The sequence below is a fragment of the Anser anser genome, assembly GCF_964211835.1.
Source record: "Anser anser genome assembly, chromosome: Z".
In the NCBI taxonomy this organism is placed as follows: Eukaryota; Metazoa; Chordata; class Aves; order Anseriformes; family Anatidae; genus Anser; species Anser anser.
Window position 1 is genome coordinate 35,314,680 of NC_139723.1, and position 25,158 is coordinate 35,339,837.

At 40.6% G+C, this 25,158-nt stretch overlaps 1 protein-coding gene across 15 annotated transcripts in view; it reads left to right on the top strand.

Annotated features, from left to right (window-relative positions):
• LOC310889717 (uncharacterized protein) overlaps positions 1 to 25,158 on the top strand; it is a 142,579-nt gene that overhangs the window by 100,918 nt on the left and 16,503 nt on the right. For 4 of the 15 annotated variants that reach the window (XR_014576731.1, XR_014576733.1, XR_014576735.1 and 1 more), the window contains one exon: positions 10,935 to 17,687. The exons of 3 other annotated variants lie outside the window; for them this stretch is intronic. Coding sequence is in view for 1 of the 12 variants with exons in the window: in XM_083817618.1 (XP_083673744.1) it covers positions 17,531 to 17,687; positions 20,338 to 20,475 (295 nt within the window). In the remaining 11 variants the exon portion in view is untranslated. Of the gene's footprint in view, positions 1 to 2,433; positions 6,594 to 10,934; positions 17,688 to 20,337; positions 23,428 to 25,158 lie in introns of those variants that run through there. 8 more of the 15 variants (XR_014576729.1, XR_014576732.1, XR_014576734.1 and 5 more) reach the window with 6 other exon arrangements.

A 25,158-nucleotide genomic window follows, 5' to 3' on the forward strand; every position in this document is an offset into this window, starting at 1 on the left:
ACATAAAATCCGGATCCATCAGGATGTTAACCAGTTCACTTAACTGAAGATCTCTGCTGCCTTCTACTTGGGACAATTTCTGCCTCTGCTTGCTCCTTCTCAGTCACAGAAAATAGTCTAAGCTAATTCTTGATCAAACTTGTGCATTTATTAAGGTATGTCCAGTATATATCTTTAACGATTTGTCTATATGTTATTCGTACATACTTCCTGCTGTAATACATTCTGCAGCAAAGTGGATAGGGCTGGTTGCTTGCAAGCAAGCCTTATTTTGAAGCTTTGGAAGAAATTGGGGTTAATTTACAATAGAATGAAAGTGACATTTGTAAAGATGGTAAGAGGGGAATGCCAGAATCCATTACACTGATGATCCTACGAATGCACTGGCATTCTCCATTGGTGGGTTAATGCTCAAATCCTATCAGCATTTCTTGCTGAACTTATTGTAACTTAATGGCAAATTTCCAACTTTTTGTCATGCCAAGCATCTTATAATAGGACTGCACAAATTTGGGGGAAAAATTTTCTGAGTTAAGCTCAGTGCTATAAGACAGTAGAAATTGAACTCATTATGCATAATAGTGGCTGTAGCATGAGCAAGTCTATCCTCCATGTTTTCCTTTATGGGACTCAAGAAAAGCCCACAGTGGCTAAACTTAGGTGGCTGACAACGCTTTCTGCCATTTTTGTGGCAAGCAGTATATTATGGTGCATCTTTAGTGCAGTGTGGAATTAGTTCCAAAAAAATTGCATATCCTTGTAGAAAGTAGGTACATAGATGATTGTTCCTGATGCTCTCTTATAGAGAATTCTGAGAACTCTCAATATACACCATGATCATGAAGAACAAAAAACTCAGTGCAGAATCCTATAAGTTTTGTGATATACTCCAGAACTTCCACATGTGTTAGATGATCACACAGATAATAGGTCACGTCCCAGAAAGGTCAAGTAGCCAAGTAGTCTGTCTGATACTGAAGAAGAACATTTGATTACTTTCCTGAAAATAATCTTACTGTGTCCCATGAAATGAACTTTCTCAATTCTCAGTTTTGTGGTCTTCTGTTTAAGAAGAGGCTTAGTCTTATCTGGCTTTGGAAGCAAGCTGGAATAAGATCTGTCTGGTTACTCTATTTCTGGGAAGAAAACAATGAAATGAAACAAACAAAAAAAAACAACCCAACAAACAAAAAAGCACGCTGTTTCCTAGGAGGGTACCTGACTGAGCGATGATTTAAAATTAATATATGTCAACTGCATTTGTCAGTGTTCACCCAGCAAACTCAAGGGGCAGCAGAAACCTTTGTTCTCCATCCACCAGGTAGAGGAAAAATAGATTTAAAACCTTGCTGCTGACACCTTTGACTGCCCAGAACAATAGGGAACTGTCATATTGATTCTGTACTCCATGTCTTTTCATATGGCATACTATATAATATCAAGTGATGTTTCATCTGTAAGCATAGAAGACATCAAATGAATGTTTCCATATTTTTACTTTTAATTTTCTTTATCGGTTCGAAGTGGTAAGCAATTCAAGGTCTCTCTCTCCCCCATCTCTTCCTTTCCTCCCTTCCCTTTCTACATTCTTGACTGAAAGGATCTGTTTCTCCAGTAGCTTTGAAAATCTGGGCATTTTAGAGTTAATCGGGACCTGAAAAGAGCAGGATGACATGAGGTTTGCATTAAAGAGTGGTATGTGGACAAGTGGCAAAGGCTTGGATTATGTGGTAATAAAAACACACTGGGTGATATTTTTGTCAGAGGGCCTCACTTCACTGCCTCCAAAATGCTAAAGCATCAGGAACTCAGATTGCTGTCTCTGAGCCATGATTGCAGAAGCAGATCAGTGTGCACCTTACTTCCAATTTACTCAATTGTATTTAGCTTTCTTCTGTCATATCAAAAACTGCCCAGGTGCAATGCTGAGTATGAGAAAATAGGGTTCGATGTAGCTTCTGCATTAACAGAGCACCCCTAAATTGAAGCCTATTCTCACAGAGGAAACTGGTTTGGCTTTTTTTTTTTTTTTTTTCCCTCATGTGTATTGTAGTTGTTTACTTGGATTCTGTTGTTTCAAATTCAGTGATATCTCATAAAATTCTCCATGGTGGGGCATCAGCTGACATAAATCAGTGTGTGTCTGCTGAGGCTAACATCCTTGGACAACTGCATGAAGATCCAGTGGTTTAGCTCACTGATTTTCAAAGTCAGAAGATCTTGCTGCAATTCTCTCAGCTGATCTCCTGTGTAACACAGGGGACATGCAGAACATTGCTTGATCACGGTAGAGGTAGGGACTGCCTGACTCGCCTTGTATTCCCTTGCTATGTCCCCAGCCTTCTGCAGTGGGAAAAGAGTGTCTCTTTGACCCATCCATCCAATTAATGCCAGTTGTTGACAGTAGCCTTTCTCTTCTTTTTTTTTTTTGAGACAATGTGATTTTATCACGCTGACACTGAACGCTGCTTCCCTTGTCTGAAGCTGGAACTGGATGCAGAAGAGTCAAAGACCGAGAGATGAGTAGAAGAGAGACAGTGTAATGACAGAATGTTTCACATGCCTTTGAATTTCTAAGGGGATTAGGCGCTCCCCTGGTGCTTTGACATGGAGCCTATGGCAGCTGCTTTGGCAAAGCCTGCCAGCAGTTACACAAATATGTTATTTTCCCCTCATTTTCCCAAGGTGCAGAGGACACAACAATCTCTGTAACAGAGCAGCAACAAAGAGTGTTTGGAGCTGTCAGAGTCTGCACAGTCATGCTCCACAGTCCCTCTGCTCCTGCTTGTATGCGGGAGTGCCATTTTTGTTGTATTCAGACTCCTACCACTTCCCTTGTTGAAGCATAATTCTGCAATACTTACTGAAGTAAGTGCCAGAGTCACATGAGTCAGTCCTCACCCCTGGTCTCTATACCTCCTCAAAGAGCTTTTCTGGATCAACTCTATTCCCAAGCATCAGCTGAAACAAAATCCTCTAAGTTGCTGTAACTTTATCTGCCCTGCATACTCCAGAGACTTCTTTGCACAGCAGAAGTCCTTTTCCTGAAAGCAGTACAGGGACAGCAGGTGTTGTGCTGGTGTCCCTTCAGTGGCATCTGATTACCAGTTTAGTTGCTTTTCTCTGTCTATTTGATATGGTTATTTAGGAAGCCGTGGCTGATAGTATGTTTTTAAGTCAAGGACTGACAGAAATCAGGTGTCTTCACTTTATAAAGGAAACATTAACCCACTGGTTGAGATCTGCCTGCAGCATCATTGGCAAGCATGATACTCAAGATTTTCACAAAATGATTGAAGTTCTTTTCTCACATTTAAACATCTTATGGATGTTTCAGACACAAAGTTTAAATACTTAACAACAATGGTAGTGGAGGTACAGCAAAGAAAGGATTTCCTGAGTAGGAAAGAAGAGGAGATGGGAGAAGAGGAGGTGATCCCTTGTGGTTGAAGAAATGGGCAAGGAAAATTACCACAAGTGAGAAGCATCAGTATTGATAGCTGCAGTGAAAGCTGAAATGATGGTCAGGGCCTGTCAGTCCCAATACCACATCCTTGACTCACACACACTGATTCAGACATTAATTTGGACCTCAGATGTGCATGTCTGACTCCCAGTGAGCCCTCCTGGAGGGCAGAGTGTGGCCTGCTGAATACAGTGGATGAGAGTATAAAGCCCCAGAAGGAGTGTGCTTGACACAGTTCTGAATGCAAAACCTGTCTCATTGGTATCGGCAGGAAGCAATGGCATTGTATCTTTGGACAGTACTTGGCTTACTGATCTCAGTGCAAGCCACACACGTGCACATGCACATGCACACACACACAGACACACATGCACAGACAGTTCAGGCTAGCACCAGAATGCTGCTAGTGTAAGTGAACACCCTCATGACCAGAGTGGCTGTTCTATTTTATTTTTTTTTCCTTCTTCTTCTCCTCCTCCTTCTTCTTCTTCTTCTTCTTCTTCTTCTTCTTTTTATTTTATTTATTTATTTATTTGCTTTCCCCACCCCCCTTTCTGAAACAACCAGCCAATTTAAAAGAGGGAAGGGTCTCTTGTTATGCTCATGAATCTCAAAGATTTCCTAAAGGAAGAACAAAGAAAGAGGCAGAAAGACAGAGAGAGCTGGAAAACCAGGAGCAGACAGCAGACTTGGAAAGAAATGTCCTCCTTCTCCCCAGCCCAGGAATGCAAACAGGAAGCCGCGAGCAGAATGTTTGGAGTGTGTGCAGCTGCAGTTGGGTCTGAAGACACTGAAAGCTGTGCCGAAAGTATTCAGCTTGCCTCTTACAATGGAGGGGAAACACTTGCTTTGACACTGCATTTGATAACCATTTTGTAGCAGGAGTGCAGACCCTTTCATTTGCAGGGAAAGGGAAGACAGCTGTGGCTGTCTTCAGCGAAACTTGCTATTCTATACGTGAGAGAGTGTGCTTGTTAGAGGAGGACAAAAGGGTGCTTACTGAAGTTCTGCAGGTGGCTTTTGGTTATTAACCAGAGGAGCTCAGCTAGTCCAGAATGTGCTGGGCTGCCTAATTCCCCTATAAAGGAATCTCAGTTGCTGCTTGGGATAAACTGTGCCTTTTTGGAGGCTGCACTGTGTATTGCCTGAAACACTAAGCTTCTCCCTTGGAAACAGAAGTTTCATATCTGCTAGATCATTCTCCCATAGCACATGTTTTCCATGTGTGAGTTCCAATTTGGAGAGTTTTGGGGAGAAAATTATCTGTAACAATATCTTCTAATTCATATGTAGATCAACCTCTTCATGGTACCAGGGTAAAAACACTTGAATTATGTAAATTGGGATAATTTCTTATAAATTACCATTCAAACAGGTTGGATCTGTGTCTTAATTCAAACAGCTTTAAAATTATCTCACCTAGTTTTCCTCCATTGTTCTTGATCAGCAATTGACCTTGAGCTGACTTCATTCTCAAAATAGATCAAATAAATGTATCACTCTTTTTGATTATAATATGGGTTCTGCTTTAAAAAAGGCTTGCTGAAATGAGTCTTGCAGGTTCTTCAGTTGCTAGCATTTTATTAATATACTTTGAAGCTGCCTGAGATTGTGCATGTGGCAGAAAATCCATATTCTTAACTAACCAATTGTTTTAACATCTATTTCTGAAAGATCTGCACGGTGCTGTGTATTCGTACTTGGATATTGGTTACATGCATTAATTTGTCTTTTTATGGAGATGATGATCTGGATTATCTCTTCATTCGCTTGTCTTCTGATGGGTTGAACTCTGATGTTTGCACCTGCAACACCTTTAGGGAGTTCTCTGAAGGGAAGAATTTGGTTACAAGAAACTTTTGTAAATGAACACTGGAGGACAGTGTTAACTTTACTAGGACTAATTACACTATGAGTTTCTTTGTGTCTAACATACCTGAATTTTAATAAATGAGAAATTATTGTTCCTGGTTAAGTAAGTAGGTAGAGTAGCTAAATATAGAGGAAGTTAAACTGCGGGGGGTGGGTGGGGGTGGGGGAGCTCCAGTTTCAATGACTACAGAGGAGAAGCGTGCAACAGCAGTTCTGCAAAAAGCGTACCTAAGCTATTTCTCCTCTCTGGCTCTTTACCCATCACATGCACCACCTTGGCATGGTTCTGTCCTCCTCCCTGGAGCTCCTCACAACACATCCCACCAGCAACCCAGACATCAGATGTTACTCTTGTGCCTGTGAAGCCGTGGTATTTGTGGTAACACCAGGAGGCCCCGCTCCTGCCTGAGTACAGTGCTGGGACTTGGCCAGGTGTCTGTGCCACAAGATTGTCTTTTCTCCTGGAGAGGAAGTGGTTAGCAGGGGACTACTGAAACTCTCTGAGAACATAGGGGAAGTGCGAGGTGTCAGAGTTCACCTCAGCCCTTCCTCTCTTCCAGAAATCCATTTGTTACTTACTTGGTGGTGAGTATCATAGCGGCAGTCTCCACTTAGTGACGAATTAACACCACCATGGCAGCTTTTATGGAGAGAACCAGATAAAGATCGTATGCTTGGTACATTCATTGCAGTTTCCTTCCAAGCACACCTAGGTGTTTCAAAAACAAGAGTGAGCTAATACGTTATTCCTTTGTGTACACACAGTGTAAGAAGGACATAAAACTATTAGAGAGTGTCCAAAGGAGGACAACAAAGATGGTGAAGGGTGTAGAGGGCAAGACACATGAGGAGCAGCTGAGGTCCCTTGGTGTGTTCAGCCCAGAGCAGGCTGAGGGTAGGCTTCATGGCGGCCTGCAGCTCCCTCACGAGGGGAGCGGAGGGGCAGGCGCTGAGCTCTGCCCTCTGGGGACAGCGACAGGACCCGAGGGAATGGCATGGGGCTGGGACAGGGGAAGGTCAGGCTGGGTGATAGGGAAAAGGTTCTGCACCCAGAGGGTGGTCGGACACTGGGACAGGCTGCCCTGGGCAGTGGTCATGGCACCGAGCCTGCCAGGGTTCAAGAAGTGTTCAGACAATGCTCTCAGACATATGGTCTGATTTGGGGGTGGTCCTGTGTAGATCCAGGAGTTGGACCTGATGATCCTCATGGGTCCCTTCCAATTCAGGATATTACGTGCTTCTATGATTCTAAAAGGTAAGTAACCTCAGATTAAAGCGGGGGTCTGTAAGTAAGGATGTCATCTACCTGGTATCACATAGGAAGCTGGGGCTGAAAATTAGCTCAGGTGATGCCCAGTCTGGAGCTAGGAGCATAAGGTCACCCTTTTCACCAGGAACAATGTCAAATCTGGGGATGGACCTGTAGTGCAGACTGTTATGAGCAGGAAGAAATCCTGGAGTTCTGTGTGTGGAGAGAAGGATGGAAGTCAGAAAAGGAGGAGACAGAGGAGAAGCTGAACAAGATTGCATTTTTAATCAGCCTTTAGGGGAGGTTAGTAGGGAAGGCTACTGGACGCACAGAATGAGACAAGACTACAAAACACCTTGATAAGAGAAGAAAGCCCTTTGTCAGCACAGTTGCCCACAAGGCAAGAGCTGTCAAATCACTGTTTTCTGACACCTTCTGTCTCTTCAACACCTTTTGTGCTGTTTTTCCCTTCTCATCAGGGTTCGGTTGACAGGGTGAAAAAAAAAGGTTTTCAGAGCAAATCACAGCCTGAGGATCTTCCCTAGTTGCAGATTGTTACCCTAGGGAACTCCAGACCTAGATCTCAACCCATTCCTCAGTAAACAGCAAGGGTCTCGTGAGATAGAGATTGCCATTGCCACATCTTATGCAACAGCACAGATGTTGATGCATAGCTCCTATCTGTACTTCAGTGCAAAGCTCACCCGTCAGCAGCTAGATGTTTGGAGAAGGGAATTTGTCTGGGGCTCTCAGTAACCACAGGCATGAGCTATCACCATTGCAATCACAGATTAAGGAAAAAGTACTTGCAATTACTGTAAGGAAAATGGCAAGCTTGCCCAGCTTGGACAATGAAATGGGAAAGGTGATTAAGACAGGCTCAGAGAAGCTGGTTTTAACAGCTGGGTTAATTTTTGAGACCCTTTGAAGGGAATCATGTTTTGAAAACAAAGAGTTTTACCTTGCTCTGTAAAACTGATGAAATCTGCTTTCCTCTATGTCTCACCCATGTGGATTGTTTTATGATCAACCCACAGTTTTTCCTTGCAGGTGCACACATTTGTAGGGGCACACATCTTTTACCTTGTGACCTATTTTCTTTAAACGTGAGAGAATGTAATATCTGTGAAACCTTTACCCCTCCCCCTGACAATATGATTGAAATCGATTGACTGATTCAAAAGCAATTAGGTGGGGCTGACTGACAGACAGACAACACGCAAGTGTTCTTCTTCAGGAAACTAGGCAAAAAACTCCACGGCCCTTTGAGATATCCTAAGGCCAGTATCAACAAAATTATATCTCAGATGTGAAGAAGGGCTTGCATGACTGATACCTTGCCTTTTTTATCCCCGAAATCTATCAGGTGGTCTAATAAAAATTATTGCCTCTTCCTGAAAACCTTTCCTCTCTCTATAAAATGGGGCATACAAAATCTCTTGTCCCCTGGGTGAAGTTAGGGTGTGTATCCCTGTGTTCTGCAAGGGAGGTTTTACACTCCACTTGTTTCAGTGCAGTGCCTTGCTGCCTTGAGCACGGGAACCACCGGTGATATACCAAACCAGCCATGTGCTTTTTGTTATTCTCAGCCTCATCAACAGCACTGTATTCCCCACAAGGTGGTAGGCAACACTGAATTTTCTCTGGGGGGATCACTTTTTGTTTTTTTTCCTTATAGACAAATATAATCTAAGAGCCTGGCTTGCTGCCTTGGAAGTTTTCCAGAATAAGGTGATGTGCACAGTGTTTTATGGGATAAGCATATTTTACTGGTCAACAGCAATTGCAACGGCAGAATCTGAAACAGAGGGCCAGAATAATTCCCTCTGCGGCAGGAGTCACTGGGTGATATTCTCTGACCTGTGTTATGCAGTAAGTCAGACTGGATGATCAGAGCAGTCCCTTCTGGCCTTGAAATCTATGAATCTATGTTCTGATTACACATCTGAGAATGAGCAACCAAAGTTGAAAGTGGTGATTTATTGAATGCTAGCTACAGGCAGCTTCTTGTTTCTGAATAAGGAACTGCTTTTAAAAGGGTCCCTGTAGCTCAATGGGGTACAGACAGCTGTCAGCTCTTTTGGGGGAAAGTACTTGCCAGTCTATTTGTGTAAAAAGCATTTTAAATTTACAGTTCTGTGTAAGTGATGTTTTATAATAAGGATTGACCCTTTCTAGAGATGGCTGTGTGGTTGATTTATAGATAAATCCCCAATAAAACTGCTTTGGGATGAGGCCAGAGTGGGTGAGATCCATCTTTTCTCTCCTGGCTTGTGCATCAACCCATATATGAAAGCATCTTGGTTTGGCGGAGTGAGTTTTGCTGTTACATCCTGCTGCGTAGTATTTGAACCTTAGTGAAACAGACGATGTGTCAACAGCTTTTATGAGGCTTGTCTTCGGCCTGTTGTTTCATTTGATTCCAAAGACGTCATATGCAGAGCAGAAGATGCCTGCAGCTGCTGTGAATCACAAGCTCCAACATTTCAGAGTAAGTGAGCCCCAGTAGAGCCCTCATACTACTGCAAGGGGTGTGATGTGTCTCAGATGCTCTCTGGGAGCTGTGGTCCTTCAAAATGCTGTGGAAGGTAGAACAGAAAAGAGCCTGTGAGCTGGTGGGCCAATGCTGGCACAAAAGGTAGGGTGACTGGGAATGGTGGCTGTGTGGACATTCAGAATTTTAACTTCAGAACACTTTTAAGATTTAAAATACTTGTTGTTCATGGTATTGACTGCAAAGTAGTGGAAGACATATCAGCCAGGTTTGGAGCAACAAATGCTATCAGAAGCCTTAGTAAAACCAATAATGAACTGAGGAAGTAGCTTGCATAATACTTTCATATCTCAAATAGGGAGTCTGTGTTAGCATATTGGTTCTAATGGTGGAAGTCCAGGACCGAATTAGACAATGCCAACTATAAAATAGATTATTGCAGTTGGCAAACATCACTAGCTGTAGAGATCTGCATATTCAAGAGTGTAGACCTCAGTTCTAGAAAATTCTTTTAAATCAACTATGGCATTACTTCACTTGATTAAAATGATTAAATCTACCCCAACAATGAAACTGTCACCTTGAATTAGAAGAGCAGCCCATTAAATTGTAAAACATGTAAATATTAAGGCAACTGTATTTCTAGGTATATACATTATCTTTATTTACAGTAGTCCCTTAATTGAGCAGCTTAACTGAATAGAGATTGCACTCTAAACTATTCCACAATTATTAAAATGCATGTTTACATTTGCCTAAATTGTGCAAAAGTAATTTAGGAGATGAATTTCAAGAAATATTCAGGAAATCTGCATACAGAGAACATAATTATTATTGATATTTGCATACCTTCCCTTTCCACTTTCACGCACTATTACAAACCACACAGAACATGACTGAAGAAATGATTGGAGAGGCTGCTGTAAGTACAAATATGGATTCATCAATAAATGTTCAGGCTTCCAGGCGCAAAACAAACGGCATGGCTGTGGAGAAGAAATATTACGTTTTATTTAGATAGTTATTTGGAATGGGATCTGCACAGATAAATCCATACTCAGAATATAGCAGTCTGTTGTGACAAAGATGAATGTTGTTGAAAAGCACAAGTAAAACACAGACAAAACTGCAAGTGCCAATTGAAGTCAGTATGAGGGGTAGCAGATACACTATGTAGAAGAGCTTCAGATATGGGGGGAGAAATGACTAATAGTGAGATAAGCTTTCACTCCAGCTCTGATCGAAGTGCTTGTGTACCAATCTTAAGCAAAGTAGAAATAGACTGCAAGTGCAATACAGAGGGACCTTCTTCTTTTCTTGAAAGCAAGAGGACCCTAGTGTTACCCGTATTCACAAATCCTAATGCACAACAGTTTGTCACACAGTTTGTCTCCTACAGCCAAGCAACTGCTCTGTTTCAGTGAAAAACAGACTCCAGCTTCTACCCAAGGGCAGGTGGAAAATAGAATTTTGTGGAATTTTTCTGAAAAAAAAAAAAAAAAGGAAAGAAAATCATGAACTAGGAATGTTATGAACCAAAAATAAGGTGAAAAGACCTGCTAGTGGAACACTCGCTGCAAGAAGCCACTGTGCCACGTATTAGGTTTCCAAAAGAGGCCGGTGATTAGTGACTGAATTGCCCTTCATCTTGTGCAGATCAGGACCCTTTAAAAGATTCCTTGAGAGGCCATCCAAATTCAGCAAGTGCTTTTGAGAACCTTGGCCAATACATTCCTAAGAGAGCTGCAAGAAAGTGCTGAGAATCTCAGAAGGCCTTGCAGTGCAGCTGATATGGGTCCATGAACAGGGAAGGATCATGTGTGTGTCTATTTATATTTATGTGCTGTATCTAGTGGGACAAGCAACAGAAAAGAGGAGCCTTGTCAAGATTATCCGTCATGAGACAGGAGAAACCCATGTATCACTCATCCTGAAGGCTGTGCACCAAGGAGCAAAAGAACCTCACGCTCCCCTGACAATGAAAATAATGAAGTCAGATTATCCAAAGAAACTGTGAGTTTGCCTTACCCACAAACCTCAGCCCCGGGGATTGAAGAAGAATTATCAGAAAGGTCATTCTGAGCAGTCAGAGTCAAGGACAGAGCTGAACAGCCACTGAAACCCATAAGGAGAAAACACAGAGCTCACAAGAAGGGAGAAGGGAGAATTCAAGGGAAATAAATAACAATATGAAAAATTTTAACACTACCAAGGAAACGTAGGAGACGTTTCTCTCCATGTTGTGAAGACCTACAATGGCATGCTGATAGGATCCCCAGAGAGAGCACATCATCTATAACTATGCAGCACTGCACATGCTGGTACTACTAATAAAAGAGAACGGTTCAGATCACAGAAATTAATTAGTTTAGAACTGCAACCACCAGGAAGAGAGCATGCACACAGCAGCATCCCAAAGTGTGCTCATATTAACGATTCTCTGTCTGGTGTGCTGTTGACAGAATCCTGTCTGTCTCAACAAAACTCTGGAAACAGCTTTAAACTTCAGGCCCCCATCAAACAGCAAGCGGTCTGCCGGCAGCGTGCCTGCATGGAAGCTAGTAAATCCAGCAAATAAGGACTCGACAGCATCTCCTGCTGTCATGAGGAAAACTTTAGCTGCTGTACTGGAAATGTCCCTTCTCCTCAGGGGGCCATCTCATTGCATGCACTTACCATGCCTGAAAAGCAGAGCTGTGCTGCTAGCTCTCCAGGCGCCAGGGAGTCCTGCCCTCCTAACAAAATCCGTCTGTGGGGGAAAGGAGCAGAGCTCTTGGGAGCCTTCTTTGGCACCCTGCAGGATGGAGCCATGCTCTCGACAGGCTTTCTGACTGTGGAGAGAGTGTTTTTTGTGTACCAGGAGGTAGAATGAAGGCTTGTGTGCATTTTCCTGCTTACCCCTTGTGCAAGAGGGGGCTCGCTGCTCTGGAGTCCGGAGCTCATTTAGAGGCACCTCAGTAGTTCAGAGTTCCCATGTCCGTTACTTCATCAGCCACAATTTACTGCAGTGCGATGTGATATACAGCAGGGCCATTTCGTCTCCCAGAACTTTAGAGAGGGGGTCTGTGTTTTAGCATCTACCAGTTTTATCTCTGCCATCTGAATCTCATTTCCAGGATAACCAAAGGTCCTTCTAATTACTGCTCTGTTGAATGTATGTTGCTCCAAGTCCTTGTGATTTGGCTGAAATCTGGGGAAATGGAAACTGATGTCATTAGTCATTTCTTTGGAGGAAATGCACTGACACCCGGTGAAAAATGATAATAAAGTTGTATCAATCTGACTGCCTATCTGGCTACCTCGTGAAAGTGCGATTTTTGAACAATATGCCTATAATTTTACAGATATTAAAGCACAACAATCACCATTATAAGACTTAGATGGCGATTGGCAGTATGTTTTTCAGATACCAGAAAGGACAACAGGATTTTATGTAGCTACCCATTTCTTGTCTGTGTGCCACCACACACGTTATGGGCCTCTGATGCTCCCAGCATTTGCTGCTGGAGTTCAGTGACCACAAAACACATGGGGTCAGCTCTGAGCTCTGCTGATGATTTGCTGTGTGGCTTTGGGCATGCTGAGTCCCCTGCCTCAGTTTCCACATCTAATATAACACTTTCAAATCAATTATCCATGACAATAAGATAAAAAAGAATACAGCATTGATTTTTTTTTTCTCTTCCCGTTGGACATGAGGATTGTGATTTATCTATTACATTGGAGTACATATCTATGCAGCACTCAGTGTCTTGTAAACACTCATTAATGGTCCTTGGAAAACCCCCATGAGGTTGGTAAGCAATATCACTCTCACTTTGCATGTGAATCATGGCAATAAGAAAGACAAAAGGACACATTTTAAAAGCAATCTTTTATCATTGTATCTACATTTATTTGCATTAACCTATTCTTTTACAAGCTGGCAAGATGGAGATTCCACAACCTCCATGGACAATCCTCCTCAGTCCTCTTCTTACCATCAGAAAGCTGATGACTGCCTGATTTAAATCTTCTTTGCTGCATTTTAAGCCTTTGGGTGGGGAGAAGCATTTGTATCTTGTCTGTCTGCAGCAGCTCAGCTTTATGTAAGGATTACCTTCGTGACTCACCACAGTTTTCTCTTTTCAGAGCAATCCTACCTCATTTGGTCTTTCCTTCTAAGTCATGTTTTTTTTAGATTTCGATCATTTTGTCATCTGGAATTTCACCAGGGGTCCATGTCTCTTCTCAGGTGTAGTGTCCAAAGCCAGACGCTGTGTTCTGGCTGAGGGGTTCACAGAGAATTACTTCATGTGCCTGCTAGATGACACTCCTGTTCATGCATGTGAGAGTGATGTCAGCCTTTTTTCGGTTGTGTGACATTGTTGACTCATCTTCGGCTTGCAACTGACAATCATCCACAGATGCTTTTCTACACAATCGCTGCTGAGCTAGGTGTTCCTCCATCATGTATCTGTATGGTTGGTTATCCCCAGCCCAGTCCTTGTGAATTGTGTCCTGCCAATTTTCTATCGGTTCTATAAGCTGCCAACATAACTTTTCTGCTCATTAGCACATTTGCAACCCTTTTCACCTCAGCACTATCTCCAGATCTACCTGTATTTCCACTTATCATCTAAGTCATTAATGAAAAGGGTGAATAGTACTCCTCTGGAGACAGAACCCTGCAGCATCTCCTTTGAAACATCCTTAGATTTTGACAGCAAACCATTCATTATTATTACCCAATCATGATTTACAACCACTTTATTCCCATATTATTTCACTTTTATTTAGATATTATTAGCTTGTTTCTGAGAACGTCTTCTGAAACAAAGTCAGAAGCCTTAGAAAGTCAAGATAGATGATACCTACTATCTCCATCCACACAAGGTCTGTTTCTCTGTCAGAGAAAGAAATTAGGTTACTTTGACATGATTTGCTCTCCACAGCCCCAGGTTGACTGCAGCTCATCTTCTGTTTTCCTCTCAGTGCTCAAAGATAAGTTTATCTGGGACAAGTGGTCAAAATACTAGCACAGTATCTAGCAGAAATGGAAGTTAAACTGGCTGGCTTACAGCTCCAGCTCCCTCTTCTCATTTTTAGAAGCTACATGTGGTATTTGCTCTTTCCCAGTTTTCTAGGACATAACCCTTTCTCCTGGCTTCTCAGAGAAAACCACTAACAGCTCTGAAATTGCTTCAGTCTGTTCTTTTAAGTACTACAGGATCAAGTTCATCAGGTGGAGCTGATTTGATAACATTAACTTATCGGAGTGTTCTCCAGCACATTCTTTTCCTTTTTGGGCCTGACATTACCTCTTTGTTGCTGCCATTCATTGGATTAGCCACCTGGTTGCAGTTGACCTCTTTACTGAAGAGTGAAGCAAAAGGACATCAAATACTTCTGTCAGTGTCTTTCCCTCCCCATTGAGCAGCAGGCTTTTTTTTTTTTTTTTAATGAGATGCTTTGGCATATTTGTTATTCTTTTGTTGCATTGGCATCACTGTTTTCAGTTTTATGAACTTGTGATATTCTTTTGTGTTTGACTTTGCAACTGGACTTACTTTTCACTTTTTTTTTTTTTTCCTTCGTATTCTTCAGGAAAGTACAGTCGTTGTAGTGCAAACAGATTAGTCTTTCCTGCAGTTTCTTTCCGTCCTCATTTTTGGGATAAGTTGTTCTCTTGTTGTTAGTACTGTTCTCCTGTTATCCTGTAGGTTTGTCACCCACGGTCCCTCTGAGTTTACTGATGTTTGTCTTGAATTCCTTCAGGGTTTGTTTGGTATTCTCTGTACCCTTTCTTACGGTTACAATTGCTTTTACTTGAATTCTTCCCTGTTAGTGAAGAATGAAGTGTGTTGTTTTTAACAGAGAGACTAATGCATTACGGAACAAACTGACTCTTGATCAGAATTTTCCATCTTTTTGAAAACAATGTTTTAATGGAGTGATGGAGGCCAAATGCAGAAATATTAGGTGGTGTCCCCTTGCCTTTAAAACTCTGTATTTGTGAAAAGTTTACGCAGGCATTTCCCAGGTGTTTCCCAGGAAAACTACAGGAGAGCCAGCAGTAGAACCCAGATGTCTGGGACCTGTTGCAGTGTCAAAACTGTGGATTCATCCATCATTGCTTTTTAAATGATGTTTTTGACACTCAGGGAATTTGAGCTTCCTTGATTTGGAGGAAGTTGCTGATTCCCTGAACAATCACCAGAAAAACCCAAGCAATCTACAGGCTGAAAGGGCAGTTTGATTGACTGATATGTAGAGTTTCTCCTTTGCAAGCTGATGCAGGCAAAATCCATCAAAGGTAATTTAGAAGTCACTTTTAATTTGCAGGTAAAACGTGCCTTCTGGAATGAGATGAATTTCCAAATCCCTTTTAGAAAGTTTACAAAGAACACAAATGATGGTTTGTTAAATCTGTACTGTATGTTTAATATATCTGTTCCTTTGTTTCGGTAAAGAAAAGCCATGTGCTCCATTATATGGGGTTGTATAGATCCATGTCTTTGTTCTACCTCTCTAATCTTTATTAAAATCAAAACAGAAGGCACTAATCCCTCAAATAAATGATAGTTTATTTCTTCATGTTCGAAGTATGAGGGTTCTATGGTTGCTCTAATACTAATCAATTCAATGACTTTAATTAAAAATAGAATGGTTTAAGCACAAGACATAATTAAACAGATGCCTGCTAGAGCTACCACATTCGTATGCTCCCTTTTGCTGGTTTGAGCACACATTTCCTCCACTGAAGTCGGTTACTGCCCATACAAATTGATTTCTACACCTCTTCCTACATTCTGTGAGTGTCTGCAGAATCTGGGCCTACTTCCCCTTTCTGATCTCATGCTGATGTAATTCTGCTGATTTTCAATGGAATTACATTGGTGTTAAATCGCCGGCTTTATTTGGGTTGTTCACTGAGATCCATGTAGAATGGGTCATTTAAAAGGTCATGCATTCTTCTTGAATGAAAACAGCGAGTGCTCTTGGGCAAAGAAAGTCTCTTTTCTTCCACATTTTATGGGTCTAACACCTAGTTTGTAGGTACTACCACAATAAAAATATTATTACTGTTGAGAACAGCTACTAGATATACTAAATTCCTTCTGTGAATTCATGAAACCCTATATGTTGCTAGGACTTGCTTCCAATTAGGGGAGAGGATTTGAAATATTTGTAGTGGAGAGAACTTTCCAAAGTGCTCATTACTAACCTTGATCTTCTCTTCCTGGCATAAAGATGAAATTCTCCCAGGCTTCAGTGGAACCTGGTAGGCAGTGCTTCCTCTTCTAATTGTTGTAACTGAAGGACCATGTACTTCAATGCTGCAAATGATGCTGCTGCTGCAAATACTTCAGTTTCACTAGTTGATGATTCTTGATAAGAGCAACTTGGACCATTATATTGACATTAGTGCTGCTGCAGCCATTTCTGTGAAGGTATTGGTGGCTTGCACCTGTCTGCCTTAGCATCAATTTCTCCTAGAGGGAACTGCACCATGTTAAACACGTTTTACATCAGCAGGACTGTATTTTACTATGAAGTTTTGTAGGTATGATTGTATCAGTGCCAAAGTCCCAAGTGGATGTAACTCTGCTGTATCTCAGCTCTTTGAGAATGAAACTGTGATAAAATCTGAAAGCTACAATTCTGAAAGTCCCATTAAGAGTTAATACTCACTCTCCAACACTCTCTTAAAACTATATTATTTTGTCACTTCGTCCAAGCCCAGAATTGGGCAGAGCAGAACATTGATTTCTAACTCCTTCTTACAGAAGCGTATCTCATAACCAAAACCTTCTTTCCTGCACTTGTGTTTCTGCTGTTGTTTATTTGCCCCTGCTCTTAAAACAGAACATTTTTTTACACATTTTCCTTCTTCTTTTTCCCAGTTTCGGGCCAAAGTTGACACAATGGACTGATATAGGCTAAAAGAAAAAAAAAAACAAACAAATAAAAACCAACACAAACAACAATAACAACAAAACAAGCTGAATGGAAGAATGCCACCAAAGAAACAAATGATCTCTGCATCACCTTCATAGCAAGGACTAAAATGTAGGCAAAGGTCATGTTGCAGTAGGCTGAGCCAGCACAACTCATTTCCTCTTTTACTACATCCTATTGTTGCTGCAGATGGCCAAAATAAGGAGGACAATCTGCTCACATCAGGAAATTTGTGCAGTTTGATGTGCTTAGGTTTCCTCAGGGTTGTCAGTGGAACTTGGGAATCCTGTAATATTGCATTAGGGACAAATATAAACAAGAGAACTGCATGGACTGAAGTGACCAGAAAGAGAGCAAGTGGTTTCAAAGCAGTTAAAGCATAACTCGGTGAGTTAATTTTGTTTAGTTGTAGGTGGACACAGTTAACTGAAATATACCCTGCTGATGTCAGCAGACCATTTGTCCCTTCCTATTTGTACTTACAGATTTTTTGTTTGTTTGATTGCAGCGCTGCTGATCTCACAGTTACAGCAGACCAGCAAGATACTGTAGAAGACTGCCACTTTCATATGGAAACAAACACAAGCAAGGAGAGTAAATGCTTGTCATGCTATAGCAAAAAAGTGTTTCTCAGCCTACCTTCCAGAAAGACATTAGGAACAGAGGTAACACTTATAAGCATGGCTTGGTGCCCTCTGGAAGGGCATTTGCGTAATGCAATTTGCAGGTCTGAGGAGCTCCTTCACCTGACAGGCTTCTGAAAGGTGAGGGAGAAAGATTCACACTCTCAGAGCAGAAAGTCGAGCTGATCAGAGACAAGGCTTAGCATACAGGTGAGGCAGTAACCCTGCGTCCTTGAGAGTAGCCCAATCAGATCAAGAGGTGTTGAAATGCAGCCATGCCCTTCTCAGCTTAGCAAATTTGTTGGTATCTCAAGCACGTTTCACAAAGATCATCTGCTTCTTGGTTTTGCTGGTTGATGAATGATTGTTTTCTGTTGTAGAGGGCGTTCAGACTCTTTGTGATGATCACAGGATCAAAGGCTAATTTAGGCTGTAAGGGATCTTAGGAGGTCATCTAGTCCAATCTCCTGCTCTAATGTCCCAGAAAGCTGATCAGAGAGATTAACCCCATGTTTCTGAGTACAAGAAGACAATTTAGTCCTTTACAGCTAGATTTGAGTTTTGTACAATTAGCTAGTTTAAAGGATTTTCCAGAGTATCTATTGTCATGATACTTGACAAGACATTATATATAACTCATTGTTATAGTATCCTGTGCTTTAGTTATTTTTTCTTCAAAGTGCCCTGTAGAAAGAAATTTCACTGTTGAAGTTCTTTGCTGTGAAAAATTGAACTAACCTCATCTGCAGCAGCCTGCCACTCATTGCCATGTTTTCATGTTTTTAGAAGCTGCTGTACCACTGTATCCCTGTGTCAATGAACAGATTGTGGTCTGCTCCAGCTAGACTATATAAAGATATGTAGGTGTATGTAGGTGTATGCTATTTTACGTCAGCTCTTCTTCTAAAACATTTAGATAGCTTGAAGGTAACTAACAGATATTTTACATGTGAACGCCTCACCCAAGAAGACCATGATGAATCTTCTTTGATTAAGACAGTGAGGAATTTCTCTGGCATATGTACATAATTTGGATTTTACTCTTGGATGGTTTTTTTTTGCCTTCGTTGAGCTTGAAAGTTCATTAGAGCAAGGATTGTCTCTTTCAACTATATTACCAGTGAAGCCATGCTTTATGAACAGAAATGAACATATTGTCTTACATGACACACCCCAGTATGCTACTCATCAGTACATATGACTGCATGGTTATTGCTTGCTGGACTTATAATTTGACCAGGAAAACATAAAGAGTTTTGTGTTGTTGACCTTCATGAGGATTATTATTATTATTTTAATTTCATCATAAATATCTTTGGGCTACTCAGAAAGTTTCAGGATTAGTTTAGGATTTTTAGCAATGTAGACTTCAATCCCTTCTGTCTCTGCTTCTTTTAGGATGTGCCATAAAGCTCCTTACAATCACTGTGTTTTAGAAAAATACTGTGTTCAATAGTCTTATACAGTGATCTTGACTGTCCTGATTCTTTGATATGAAAGAATGTGCCACAAGTACTTCTTCTCTTCTTCTGCTTCATGTTTTTTGTCTTGAAGTGCATTTTCTCTCTTGATTAAACTTGATGTTTTCTGCTTATGCTCATTTTCTGACCTCTCCTAGCTTCTGATCATGTCCCTGCTGAGTTTATGCCTCTATTATCATACAGTCTGCAATGCTGTGGACACCTGCTAAGTCTGAAAAAAACACCATTTTTCAGCTGAAACAATTCTCTAGCAGACTGTGATTCCAAGAGTTAAGCCGTGGAATTTGAATTTTTCCCACTGGGTGTTTAAAGTGCTCAGCACAAGTAACTTGCTGTCTAAGCTAACCTGTCAATACTGAGGCTTGTCAGCTGACATTTGAGCAATTTATCTCCAACTGGTTTGTTAGGTTTAAAATAATGCTGTCTTTCTTCAGAGTTGTAGGATCCAGGCAGACCCACACTTGATCATACTCCGTCTTGTTAACTTTCACAAATGTGAACCTGGGATCTCTCTCACTAGAGCTTGGATGGACATTTGTGGGAAATTCTTTAGGTGTGGTTAAAATACTGATTTAGGCTAGGCAAAAGGATAAGATGGACTCTTAGGATTCTGTACAGTCCTATTTTCTGTGATTATTTTAGCCATGGGAAGGGATGGCCCAGTTGCTACTTGAATGTTTTTAGCATTCTTCAGTGCCTGTTTATCAACAGACTTTTATCTGCGTGTCTAAGAGTGTTTCCCCTTTCTTTCAACCATTTATACTCATTTGATCTTCAAATATAGGTTGATATTCATACTCTTACTGTCTCATTTGCTATTGTTTATGTTCAGCTGTCCCACAATCAGTTTCCCTTTCAGGAATTAGTCCTGTGCACAAAATACACAGTTTTCTTTTTTTTTCTTTCTTTTTTTTTCTTTCTTTTTTTTTCTTTTTTTTTTCTTTTCTTTTTTTCTTTTTTTTTGGGGGGGGCAGGGTGTGTGGAGTGGGGGTGGAGTAGGGGTGGGATGCAGTTGGCGGAAGGTGTGAGTAACTATTAGCAGTTTTGCATTCATAATTCTGCATTTTGACACAACATTTAGGTGATCTACACAGGATAAAATGTTCAAAAGACTTGGGCCCAGCACTTTTTTATAGAAGGTGCAGCTGTAACTAAAAAATTTGCTCAGGAAAAGGAATTACGAGATTATATCTGAGTATTTATCTCACCAGATGTCTAAATCAGGTGAAGAAAAGTGTGAGTGTTTGGAAATATGCCTGCAAGTCAACTGCAAGTTCAACCTCAATATGGAAAAAATGAAATATGAAAAACGAAAAGCATTTCTTCATGCTTTGCAGTCTGTAACCTGAGCCAAAACCAAACCAAACCAAACAACAATAACCAAATAGATTCTGCATCTGGATGTGTGCCCCTTAGTTTGTCACTTTATATATATTTACCCAGGACATTGTGCAACAGGTGTGTCCTGCTGAACTAGTCCGTTGGTTCTCCTTTATGGTTCTCTTGATGGGACAGATGGATTTGTGTATCCTAGGATCATAGAATATCTTGAGTTGGAAGAGTCTTGCGGAGGTCATTGAGTCCAACTCCTGACTCCACACATAGCGACCTATGACTTTATTTATCTACAAGCATTTTCCAAATGCTTTTTGAGCTCTGACAGGCTTGGGGCCTTGACCACTTCCCTGGTGAGCATGTTTCAGTTCCTGATTGCCCTGTCAGTGAAGAACCTTTTCCTAATATCCAGTTTGAACTTCCCCTTTTGCAGTTTTAAGCTATTCCCTCATGTTCTATCACCATTCACCAAAGAGATCAGCACCTCCCTCTCTGCTCCTCCTCATGAAGAAGTTGTAGACAGCAATGAGGTCACCCCCCAGTCCCCTATTCTCTAAGCTGAATGGCATCTTTGGCCAGTGTTTGTACTGGATGTTCTCAGCTTTCATGGCATTTGATGTAACAAGTGTAATGAAGTGGAAAGGAAAAACAGAGAAATGGAAATAACCGTATTAGTGTACACTAATGTGTATTTATTAGAATTCTAAGTTTTCCATTGTACATGTTTTGTCATGTGTTCCAGCCCCTGAGAGGGTTTGAATGCAGTGAAATCAAAACTTGTAGAGCAGGACAGAATACTTCTAGAATTTAATTTCCTATTAAGTAGTTTGATAGCTTGTTTATACAGTTGCTGTATAATGACTTCATCATATTTTGATATCAAAAGATGGACTAACTTCCTAGAAACTGGTAGTGTCTAGAATATTACTCACACCTATAAGGTCAGCCCTCCTTTCTTCCTCTCCCAAAACAGTTTGTTTTTCCTATTGATCTTTAGGTTTGATGCAATATCGTTCAATATCAATGCAATATCGATGCATATTATGCAATTATCGATGCAATAAATAATTGTTTAAAAAACAGTTACTTTCATTATCATTACCTTTGGGGAAAGCATTTGATAGTGTTGAATGGCCAATAGAGATTGGATTAAAGAAAGAAAATAATTATATAACACAATGTGGAATGAAATTGTAAGTAAACATTGTAGCCTCCTTGTCTCAAAGGTAGGCAATAATGAACATAATAATTGTGTTTGTTTCTCTGTGTGTCTTTATTCCCTTGTATTTTCCCTTAACAAATACTAAGGATGAAACCCATAGAAACATGATTCGCTACTGACCTGTAAGTAGTGATGGCTTACAAGTGTTTAAGAATTTGGTAAAATTTTACTCTGATATATATTATATAGTCTCATATAGGAATTAAACATTAAAAGTTAAGCCACTTGCTGAAGATAGTCTATCCAATTCTAATAGTGTTTTAATTGAGTAATTATGGAAATACTCATTGATTTCTACACGGAATTCTTGAAAGGGTGTTTACAGATGTCCTCTAGGATAGAGGGCATGACAGATTGACATTAAATACCCTGTTGCAAAAGCTCAGTGGTTAAAATATATAGCAGCAGGTGGCAGAGGTCTTAATACCTCCAAGCAAAAACCACGGTATTGCTTCTTTCTGCTTTAATGGTAGTAGAGAAGATCTGCTTTCCTAATTAGTACGTTTTCTGATGTGAAACTCCTGTACACTTCTTCCATCCTTCAGAAGCCTGAGCTACATCATTTCTTATTGGACAATCACTAATTTGAAATCGTAATTGAACAATGTGCTTTTAGATCTAACCTAAAACATTTGGAGTCCATATGGGAGAGTTGTCTTGCCTCACAGTGCTGTGTAACACAAGCCTTCAAAAGCAGAAGAAGTGAAGCCTCGGGACACAATGCAGCATTTTCAGCCCTTGGAGCTAGTCATCATGCGACAAAGGCACTGCCAACTTCTTACCCATGCTAGCCTGTCCTTTGTTCATGGATCATCTCTGCCTAGGTTAACTATTACTGGCCACAAAAGATGTAATAGCTAAGGATATCAATGATGGCTGTACATTGATTGAAAAAGCTTGAGTGTTCTGTATATTGCCTTGTCCTCTAAAAAAGATTTTTTGAATGGTATAACTAACATTATTTGGTATTTTTGTTCACAAGCATGAGCTTCCAATAAAATAAAGGTCACAACCTTCTAAACATTTGTATTTTGAAGAAGATATTATCTTTATGTGGTCATGACAACTATATAAAAAAACTGCAATTTAAAAAAAAAAAAAGTTTTTTTTTCTCTTCTTTTTCAAAAAGAAAAAGAGAAATACATTTCAGAATTCATACCTTTTGGGTGAAAATTCAAATGAAATTTAAACAAGAAATTTTGCATGAAATTTTGGGGGAGTCTTACATTAGGATTTAGATAGCCAACAAAATTCCTTTACAAAATGAAATACTCACTTCCTCTCCACAATTACTTTCAGTTTGCCACACAGTTAATAGAATCAAAACCAAACAAGACACTTGTGCACTTGTAATATGACATAAACAAAGCTGCTAAGTAAAATGCTTTGGTTTAAGCTCCACATCCTACATGACCTGTGGTTCTTTATCAGCTGCTTCTGCAAAGTAAGAAGAAAACACTGCCATTCTGACATGCCGTTTTTACATTCATTTTGCACTGGCGTAGGTACGATGGGTACACAGCAAGTGGGAATCATAATTGTATGATTTCTTTATGTAAATGTGTTTTGCTGAAATATCAGAGTGGATGGGCATGTTAAAATAAAATATGAGTTTAGATCAAATCTGCTTGTATCATGAGCCCCAGTCCTGTAGTTACTGCATTCCATGAAGATGTTTTTATAGCAGTCTTTCATTAAATGTGAACCATTATTTTATGACTCCCCCTTACTGCCTACATTTTTATTTTCCTTGCTCCCCTTGCACGAAGGACAACCTGTGGGCCCAGTACACATGGTAGGTTTTCTACTGAACAGGGTGATCTGCTAGGCCTTTGTAGCATCACTTGTTGTTATGACTGGATATTTTCCCCAACCTGCTGCATTCTCCCTATTTGGAGATGAGAAAGATTATTTCATATAACTTAAAGGAGTTTCACCAGGGATATATTTGCCCCAATAAACTGTGGATATAATGGCAACTAACCCCTCTGTGTTGCAGAAAGCTTCCTATGGATGAAGCCTATTCTCTGGATTCTCAGTTTTCCTTCTTAGGCATGAAGAGCTGGCATACGGGATTCACTATTATGTTGATAATTCAGTAAACAGTGAAATTAGATCTTCTGACAGTCTCCTACAGGAATTTCATTAACTGCAGGCCCAATTATAGAACTTCACTGCAACTACAGCACAGGGAGCCTATTTAGCTGCTTACAGAAAATACGTTTTCCACCCCCTTTGCTAGTCGGATGGTCTGTTCTCCATAGGTTTACATGTACTTTACTTCTCTTGGGGGGATGTTTGATTTTTCCTGGGGCTTTGAACTTACAAGTGCTTTTGAACAGATGGCAAGAATTGAATATTTAGCCTCCACACATGGAGCAGAAGAATACAGAATACATCATCATACACTGAAATGTATGCAGAAAGTCCAGATATGTTAGACTCTGTAATAGTAAGTCATGTTCTGCAACCACGACTAGTTGGGTAGACATGAAAGTGTTGCAGGAGCTCTAGATCCACCAAGAGGAACAGTCCAGCTAAACGGAATCATTTGAAAATGTAACCAATAAAGGGAAAATGGAAAAGAAAGAAAAAGAAGCAAGTCAAGAATGAGTTTCACAGTGCTGCCAAAACACTTCAGCATCCTGTGCAGCCCAGATAGACAGCCATAAATCTGACAGGCTGAGAGTTCATCTGTAGTGAAGTGTCACAGGCACCCAGAAAAATTAGTGGCTGGGAGAGGCGCACAGTGGTATGTGTTTTATCTGTGTTATCCTTGGGCTGTCTATGCTGCAGCTCTAAGTCACAGTTGTGTCAAAGGCCAACAGAAAAAGTTCATGGAAGACACAAAAGCCATATGCAGTCTGGGATTCCCTTGTTCTTAGCTTCTTTCAGGAACACTATACAGAGGCAAATGGTTAAAACCTAACAGATGCTGATCTATCCTTTTGCCCACTGAGGAAAATGCAATGAAACAATAAGGAAGTGGGTGGGTTTGTAAGACAGCCATTGAACTAGAGGTTGGATAATTCTTATGTTCTGGAAAGATAGGGGATTGTCAATGGTGGTTTTGGAGAGGCTGCATTTTACATGATGGCAAAATATTCAGGAAATGTTCTGAGACATATTTTGAGATTGGAGAGAAAAGAGCAATCAGTGTGGTTAAGCTGGGAATGATCCACATAGAGGCTGTGGTTTAAAATATGGAGATTGCCAAGAATAAGAATATAGGATCTGAAATCTATGGCGGTGGAGATAGTATCCTCACCTCTGAGAAGACACTGCATAATTTAGGGTGTGTCTTTAAGAAGCTGAGAAGAGGCAGGAGTGAGCAATGTAATAACCCTTTATGATACCACTAATTATTGCACAGGATAAGTCAAGAAAACAGTAAATGAAATTCTCACTAGCCTGAGGTATAAGAAGAAAAAAAGGGGCATATCAGGAAAAGAATCAGCTTTGTTTAGAGGTGGAC